This window comes from Protomyctophum parallelum (assembly GCF_964188405.1).
Source record: "Protomyctophum parallelum genome assembly, chromosome: 13".
NCBI lineage: Eukaryota > Metazoa > Chordata > Actinopteri > Myctophiformes > Myctophidae > Protomyctophum > Protomyctophum parallelum.
The window spans coordinates 46,459,145-46,468,699 of NC_139708.1; the positions used below are offsets into that span (position 1 = coordinate 46,459,145).

General features: G+C 42.4%; 1 protein-coding gene across 2 annotated transcripts in view; it reads right to left on the reverse strand.

The window, feature by feature from the left end:
- smurf1 (SMAD specific E3 ubiquitin protein ligase 1) overlaps window positions 1-3,049 on the reverse strand; it is a 45,799-nt gene extending 42,750 nt beyond the window's left edge. For both annotated transcript variants that reach the window (XM_083780829.1, XM_083780828.1), the window contains exon 1: window positions 2,745-3,049. In XM_083780829.1, the coding sequence (XP_083636955.1) occupies window positions 2,745-2,799 (55 nt within the window). In that variant the 5' untranslated portion in view covers window positions 2,800-3,049. The remainder of the gene's footprint in view (window positions 1-2,744) is intronic.
- Between the last annotated feature and the right edge of the window lie 6,506 nt (window positions 3,050-9,555).

Sequence of the window (9,555 nt, forward strand, 5' to 3'; positions counted from 1 at the left end):
TGTCTGCACTGCAGGCTTAGTTAGGCAAGTCAGATTTAACTTTAATTCCTTTATATTTAATATTGTGAGCTTGTAGATCTGTTCAACCTGTTAAGTTGGGCTTGTTTATCTGTAAAGACAGACAGATTAATCGGACCGATTAATTAATCGGTCTGATTGATTAACCCATTCTGAACGGGAACCCATTTTGGTGTTAGCATCATGTTAAAGAACGACTGACATTTTTAGAATCTGATCTCAGGTCAGAATGGGTTAATCAGACCAGTGTGTGTCCAGTGGAAACCTTGTATGAATCTGATCTCAGGTCAGAATGGGTTAATGAAACCGATGCCGATTAATCTAAAAACAACTAGAATCGGACGATACCGACGTGTTTGCCAATTAATCTCCCATCACTAGAAAAAAACATAGCAGACTTCCCTGGTAGCTCAGGCGTAATTGTTGGGGGGAAATAGTGACACACTGTACGAAGGACACAACACTGTCTCAATAGAGCCTCGCTCTTTATTTATATAAAGACGGTTACGCCGCGGACAAAGCCAACTCGGATCGTGACAAATCATGACAATAATTACAATGTTTTGGGCCGATCAAATAATTAGTAAGAAGAAAAACAAAACAAAGTGTTGTATCCTGCCTTTATTTGTTGTCATGATTTGTCACGATCCGAGTTGGCTTTGTCCGGGACATAACCGTCTTTATATAAGTATTTTTTGAAAAACCTATGGAGAAAATGAATGGAGAATCATTTCCGGGGCCACTCGTCGTTCTGAAAAGGGGGCGGGACTGCGGCGCTCTATTAGCTGCAATGTGACTGTCCATATATGTAGTCTTGGCTCTGAGATCCAAGACTATGCAACAAACCTACACGGTCTTGTCTTTGCTCGCTCTGATCTAGGCCAAACAACCTCTACACACAGACTAAACACACTGTCTGTTGGCCAGGCAGCCAGGCAGCATTGCACTCCCATTGGCTCATTGCACATTCCTCAGCCAATTAGAATTCCTCTCATACCTGTGGGGGCGGGGCACAGTGGGGGCAATAACCTCTGCCTGCCTGTACCCAAAGAGAAATAATGGCTGGCTGACACACACAAACACATGACTCGTTCTCTCTCCCTCATCCAGTCCATGCCTGCCCTGTGCACACACGCACGCACGCAGCCACTCACGCACAGACACACACACACACACACTTTCAAAGATATACATTTTTCACTCAAATGAAAGCACACAGTCAAACAAAAACTCACGCATTTGAGGCTCAGCTATCTCTTGTATGCAAGTGAGCAGAGTCTGCACTCGAGCAGAGCAGACAGTGTGACAAGGACAATCACAAGATGTGTCAAGAGTTGTGTCTTGCAAATAAATATGGCACAGAGGTTGTTGATCTAAGTTGGGAACACATGGGCACGGCAAAACATCAGCATTTTGGACAAACACTACTACTCAAAACAAAACCCATCCATCACAAACATACACTAGACTGTCTTGTTTTGGCGTGTTGCAGAGTAGACTGACTCGCCACACTACATGGTCTGCTCAGCTGTGTGTGTGTTGTTTTGACTGTGAACTGGGAGAACAGAGGACAAGGCGTCTGCCCAGCGGCACAGGGTCGTCATTTCCATCTGAATAAGAGGCCCCTGGTTGCCCAGCAGGTCTACAATGGCAGCTACAGTAAACCCCATTGTTCCAGTGGTGTGTGTGTGTGTGTGTGTGTGTGTGTGTGCGCGCGCGCGCGCCCATCTGCCATGTGAGCATCAAATAACAGAGGAGTCTGACCCTGAAGCTGAACAACACAGCAATGATTGTATCAAAAGAAGAGAGCCCGAACGTGTCAAAAAGCTTTTCCCGGCTGGCCGGCGCTAAAAGAGTCAGACATCTGTCTAACTCTAAACTAAAGATGGAAGAGAGGAAAAGTGCCAATCAATATCCGTGCATAATTCCCAGGCTGCCCGTGTCAAATATGCCGACGAGATCGATTAGCAACAGTTGCGTTTGGCTACGGAGCGTACACACTACACTACACTACACACCGTGAAATCCTACTCCTCCCGTGTGTAACTCCGGGAGTGTATAAATGCACACCCCCCCAACAATTCAATTCTACACTATCGGGAGTTAAAATGAACAGAAGACTTCACTGTGTCATGTGTGTAGCTCATCATCAGGTCAAACAAACGACGGACTCGGTTGGTCTTGGTCAGCCCCCACCCCCCCCCCCAAAAAATGGGTGTAGCTAGCTAACTAGAGTAACGAAATCCGCTAATGTTAGCTAGTAACCTGCCAATGGCACACACACACACACACACTACTAGCTCTGGTCCATAGCTCTATTATGGACCAGAGCTAACATATTGCTATCAGATAAGAGTGATTTTTCTATTGCTTTTCGTGATGTGTGTGTGTGTGTGTGAACGCGCCAGTCAGCAGCCTGTCTGTCTGTCTGTGTGTTGGGTTCTTGTCCTCTCTCTCCACTCCACTCGGCAGCTTAACGGCAGTTTGGTTGGTTAGCCGCTATGCTAACGCGCTAGCATCGCTGGCTGGCTGCTGCTGCTAATGTTTGGCGATACACAAAAACCGGATGTTTAGGCAAAGCATGAAAGCAAGCAACGGCTCAGATGAACCTTCTTCTGTAGCAACAGCTCGTTTGCGTACCAAAAGAACCCCACGGGACGTGAACAGGCAGGAACCTTCACTGCCCGTTTTTTATTCCCCCTTTTTTTTTTTTTTTTTTTTTTTACCTGTCAGGCGGATTTTGATGCTGGACCCGTTCCTTCGAGTCCCAGGATTCGACATCACTCCGTGGGGGGAAAACGGTCAACGCAAGCGTCCCGCTCGGGCCGGCCCGCCCCGATAAAACAGCGATTCCAACAACCCGGGTTGTCGGAGGACAGCCGAGCTACGGTGTTGAAATCCGTGGTCCGCGTCGTCGCGGCTTTCCTCGCGGACGAAAACTGTATTATTATTTTTTTTTTTTATCGCAAAGTCCCCCCCGTTCCGTTCCTCCTTCGAGAGCTCACAACACACACGAACATTTTCGGGGGGCTGGCTCTCAAGCCAGTGTTGCCAGCTTGTGTGAGAGAAACAAGCGAAGCGACCCAGGTCTATGAAAACAAGCCCGCCCCCCTCCCCTCCCCTCCCCTCCCCCTCGCCATTTAAAACGTCGCGACGCGTTGTGAGCTTCTAGATCTGCTATTAATTTGAAAAATGTTTGATTATTTGATATATATATATTTTAATATTTTTAAAGGACAACCAAGGTTCATGTTTTAGGTTGATATTAGAGAAAGTTAAATATGAGTGTTAATTATTTTTCATTTGCTGCTTTCTTTCGTTTTAGGGATTTTAGCTGTTTTTGACAGGGGCATTCGAGCATGGGGCTAAATATGTATTTCTTTACAATTTTATAGCGATTTATTTTTGTATTATTTACTATAGATCACAGGATCTACTGAATGTGAAGGTAGCCTACTGGGGCAAGCCACACTGTGTGTCATAGGCTCAATATGCCAGTTTGACACATTCAGTAGATCCCGTGATCTTTTGTGGGGTCTATTAATTGGACTATAGTAAAGAATAAAGAAATAAAGAAATGCATATTTAGCCCCATGCTCAAATGCCCCCGCCCCCCTGTCAAAAACAACTAAAATATCCAAAACGAAAGAAAGCCGCAAATGAAAAAAAATAATACACTCACCTTATAATTTCTCTAATACTTGTGGGTTTTCAACAGGTGGTCCGTGGACCACTGGTGGTCCGTGGAGGTATTGCATGTGGTCCCTGACCATGCATTTAGTAATGTAGGATTTGTTTTAAATGTTCTTTCCACTAGTTGAGAAACCATGAACTGACCTGTGATGAGTCCATCCATGTCGTCATGTACTGACAAGTTGGAGTTTAAGAAATTCAACAGAAAAAGGGAGTTATTGTCTTGGTTGAGTAATTATGACATTTTACCAGTAGTAGTCAACGGTGAACCTTGGTTGAAAAAAAACTAAAGTTGTCCTTTAACAACACATATCTTGTATCATGGGTTCCTGCATGGCATAACATGCTTTCAGATGAGGGTTCCGCAGACAAATATATCTATTCATTCGGGGGTCCTTGACTTGGAAATGAATCACTGGGTTTAAACAACATTAAAGCTGCTGTAAGCAATAAAATGTAAAATTTTAAGGACTTTTCTTTTCATAAAGCCTGCCATTATTAGATTACCTCCAAAAACAAATGTAGTCTCTATAACAACCCTATTACCTTTTAATATACAGACCTCTTTTGCATGTCTTTTTTTCTTTTCTCTTTGAATCATACTCTTCTGCATAGAGTTCGTTATGACATGGCGTTTGGTTTTGGAGTGTCATGAATCATGACAAGCATCGATATAAACCAGTTGTCTCCAAGCGGAGACAATGAACAACAATGACCATGGACTAATTGAGACATTGGGACTGAAAACGTTTGAATATACAGAACATAAATTGTATGATATGGATAATTATATTGATCGTGAAAATAATTTCTACAATACACAATCAATGCAAATATTACACCGAGGATCAGATCAAAAGGAAGGGAAATATGGAAGGAGCAATAATAATCCAGTATGAAAGCAAACTTTTCAAAGATGAATGAAAAACTTTATTCCGAACATGATAAAATTAGACAAAAAAGTCAAAGAAATAAAATAAGTGCAATATAGAAACAAATAAAATATTCCCAAAACAATAATTCACAACAGAGAAATTAAGTACATAATTAAATAATGTAATAGTGCAAGTCATATATATTTATAAACATATGCTCTATAATGTATTCTAATCTATATATCATATTATCAATAAAAATACTTTATATATTTAATATAATACATACATTTGGCATATTATATATACATACAGTACATACAAGTACAATTATCTAAATGATATGTCTGTGTCAATGCAACTCTTCCTCTCTATACCTCATAATAATGCATTATTTAGGGGCACAGTGGCACAGTTGGTAGTGCTGTCACCTCACAGCTAGAAGGTCCTGGGTTCGATTCCCGCTGGGGACGCTGTGGGCACTGGCGGCGTGTTCCCTCCTCCGCGTCATCAGTGCCCATACCCGAGGCGGGGGTTGGCGATAGGGCCTTTCTGTGTGGAGTTTGCATGTTCTCCCCGTGTCCCCTAGGGTATATGTAGGTACCCTCACAAAAAACATGCAGTAATCCTGGTCTCTAAACTGCCTCCCCCTGGCCAGCCGGGGCGCCTGATGGAGGGGAAAGGAGCTCAAGGGGAACATCAGAGTTGTCTGTAGAGTGCGCCCTCTTCTGGCTGGAGGGATGGGTGGCCACATCCATACAGGTCGTACCCTGGAAACGCAGAACAACTACTCCTTCTCCTTCGACAAGGTCTTTGGCCCCATTCCTCACAGCAAGAGGTCTTTGGCCCCATTCCTCACAGCAAGAGGTCTTTGGCCCCATTCCTCACAGCAAGAGGTCTTTGGCCCCATTCCTCACAGCAAGAGGTCTTTGGCCCCATTCCTCACAGCAAGAGGTCTTTGGCCCCATTCCTCACAGCAAGAGGTCTTTGGCCCCATTCCTCACAGCAAGAGGTCTTTGAAGAGCTCTCCCTCCTTGTACAGCCTGGATGGTTACAACGTTTGTCGTTTTGCGTACGGCCAGACGGGGAGCGGCAAAACTCACACCATGGAGGGAGCAACACTGTCACTGTAACGAACCTTACATACAAAATGGTCACTTCAGAGGACCAGGTGATCAATCTGATGGCCCTGGCATGTTTTTGTGAGGTATCTACCCTAGGGCCTAGGGCAAATGAGGAGCCAAATGTTTTACTAACACATACATTTAAGGCACAATATTTCTTCAGATGCAACAAATTGCACACCTTTTATAGCCATGGTCATTTTGGGGATAAACAAGAAGTTGAAGGGTACATTTATCTGATACTGATGTAGCTAACATTATGAAACAATATAGTATAATGTATAACTGGAACTTATTTTTTTTATATATAAAATAAAACTAATATAAAATAACTGGAACTATCTTGTCAATACTCCTTTTATCGCGCGATTAGGTTTAGCTAGTCTCACGTGGCCAGAATAGGCACCCAGCTGCAGCCTATCAGCACACAGCATGTGCAGTCAATAAAAGCCTCTGTAGACTGCTTCAAACATAACACCACCTTTGTTGATTGTGGTTTGAAAACGGCTGCGTGGAGGAAGAAACGAGCAACGAAGCACAGAATCAACATTAGATCAAGAATTTCCACACTTTAAAGGTAAGATGTAAAGACGTGTTATGCAACCAACTGAACCAAGAACTGAAACCCGTTCCAACAATCTGAAACAAACTACCACTAATTTTCGTAATGTCACCAAGTTTGTTAAAAACAAGTTGCTCGCTTGCTAGCCGTTAGCACGGAAAGACACATTCAACACAAATGTGTCGAGTGAACTTATTTTACTAACCCCGACTCGTACCAAGAATATCTTTTTGACAGTCTTGGTCCAAGGTTAGTATTTTAAGAAGGAAGAGAGAGAACATCCGCACACTGGTAGTTTCACGAGCTCCGAGACTTACTTTATTTAGAGGCTACAAAATGCAATGTTTCGACCTTATAGGACCATATAGACTAGAGGGTATGCGCATGCTTAAAGTGAATGGCACATAGAGTGTCAAAGCAACATGCAAAAAGTGAGTTTAACATTGTTTAAAGGGCCGCTGACACGCCCCGAAATTAATATTTGATTATTATTATTTATATTTTTATATATATAGATTTTTATCTAGTGCCAAATAATTTGTCTCAAAACGATTTACATCGTCATCGGGCAGAAACCTCGTAATCTACTTGTTTCAACTAGAGCAGGTTTTCTTATATTTTTTATTTTAAATGGCTGAGCTCACATGGAGGCGTGATGTAACACATGAGCTAGTAGATTAGGCTATTAGAGTTTATTTTTCCATTTCCTGGTAACTATTTTGGACACGAGTTTCCACCCAACGTCTACGATATTGAGCAGAGAGTAGAGACATGACAGACGCATGGCCATTTAAAATAATTGCCCAGTAAGACGATGCATTCAATGTATTCATCTTCACAGATACTTCAGTAAGCAGGATCTGAAGGAACTGCTCGGCCTGCAGGAGACCATCACATTAACAAACTATTTAACCACTATTAAATTTAACTACTATTTATTTATTATTATTTATTTATTTAACTACTATTTATTTATTATTATTATTAATAATTTATTTATTTATCTACTATTTAACCACTTGGACGTTAAGGCTATATGCTACTTTGAAGAACCCCTTCAGGTATGCTGTGTGGAATTATAAATTTATATTTGATTGCACTTTATCTAGTGCCAAATAATTTGTCTCAAATTTGTCTTTTTCAATAAACTTCTTCCTACTCCTTTTTCGAACATAAACATAAATTAAGGATTATGAAAGATTATTATTATACTTTTTTATATATATATATATATATTTACTGTTTTTTCTTGTTTATAATTTTAACATGTTATCATTATTTATTTATACTCGTGAGATGAGAAACATCCAAAAGATTGATGGACCCACTCTTGTTGAAAGTTGAATATATATATATATATATATATATATATAGTCTCCTTGCACACTTAGTTCTGAACTCCCAAGATTGAGTGGGGTGCATACTTAGTTTAGACTACATTGGCACCGTTTTATTTTCTTATGTTCTGCCCCTCTTGGATCCACCCCACTCAACTCCAACAAGAGCAGTGGAAGGAACACTTCTGTGGCCTCCAAGCGCTCTCTGATCAGTCATTCATCGAAGACCTGGACGCTGACGAGGGCAGCACAGGATAACATGAAACGAGTGGAGAGGAAGACCTTGAGGAAACGGAGTGTGAAGAAGGCTCCGACGAGGGTCAGGGGCCGTCTAAAGAGGACGGGACGCGAAGACCGTAAGGGCGCCGCCATGTTGCTCACATGGTGCTCCATGGAAGGAAAGAAACATGCGCAATGGGCTTTATGCAGCCAACACTTCCTCGTTCAGCTTCCTTGGTCTCAACTGCGCATGTTTCTTTCCTTCCATGGAGCACCATGTGAGCAACATGGCGTCGCCCGTACGGCCTTCGCGTCTTTTTTTTATATATATATATATATATATATATTTACTTTGTTTTTTCTTGTTTATAATTTTAACATGTTATTATTTATTTATTCCTATTCGCGGCTGCCTATACTACGTTACTATAATCATACTGTGGTGGCTGGTCATGATTGTGTGTTGGCCACACAATGTTTGAATTCCCCTGGCATATAGAGGAAACAATGGTGTATTTGATGGTTTCTTTTTTATTTTAATTTTATATAATATTTTGCATAGAAGTGTTTATTTGTATGTCTTGTTCTGATTAATTGAAAATTAAAGATGGACTCTCTTCTTACCCAGACTCCTCTCTCTCCTCATTCTGTCATCTGCAGTGGTGGAAAAAGTACTACATTTAAGAGGACGAGACGCGAAGACCGTACGGGCAACTTCCTGGTCTCAACTGCGCATGTTTCTTTCCTTCCATGGAGCACCATGTGAGCAACATGGCGTCACCCGTACGGCCTTCGCGTCTCGTCCTCTTTAGACGGTCCTTGACGAGGGTGAGGAAGAGGTTGAGGAAGTCTCCAAAGGAGGAAGAGGAGTTTGACGAAGACCTTTGAGTTTGTTGTATTCTATAAATAAAATGTACTTTTGCATTATGCCCTGCGATTACTTTTCTTTGTCGCTTATGGAGAACTTGAAGTGGTGCCGTTTTGTGAAGGCCTGGGTTTTAGAAAGAACTATCCGAGATCAAAATGGGAAGTGCCGATTTAGAATCCGATATTAAATTGTGAACCTTTCTTAAAGAAATTGAGTTGACAAGGAATGTCTTATTCTGAGCGTTGGGCTGAAGACTTAGACGGTGAAATATACTCTCTGAACGACCAGAACGTTGAAGCCCAGCAGAGGAATTTGCTCTCCCGTCTCCAGTTGGAAGGCAGTTTTGATGTGGACATGTCCAGGTCCACCACCACATCAGGCTGGGGACACTAATGGGAGGGGGCAGGAGTCCTTGGCTTCTCTCGTTTCCGAGAGGACGTTGGAGCTCCATCCTGAGCCATCCGTCTCAGCCAGCTGAGCATGGAGCGTCGACTCCACCCTCATCCTCTCCTCAGCCTTCTGCACTCTGGGCTCGATCTGGCGCCGAGACTCCTCGTCGTCCTCCTCGTCGCTGACCACCACCTCAAAGAATCAAGATGAAGGTACATGGTCACTACCTATACACCTACACAGGTTCAAGCAGCAAACATATTCAAATATTTGCAACACATTTTTACGATTTTTCCAAAATAGCAGACCTACTAGCTCGTAGCGCGCCACTCAGTGGCGCGCTATGAGCTTGTAGATCTGCTATTTTTCAATAACTAAATTATAACATAATGTTTAAAATACCAAAAGGGGTTCCCACCCAAAATGGGTTAATACAGCTGGAATAACGAATGAGGAGGGGGGGGGGGGA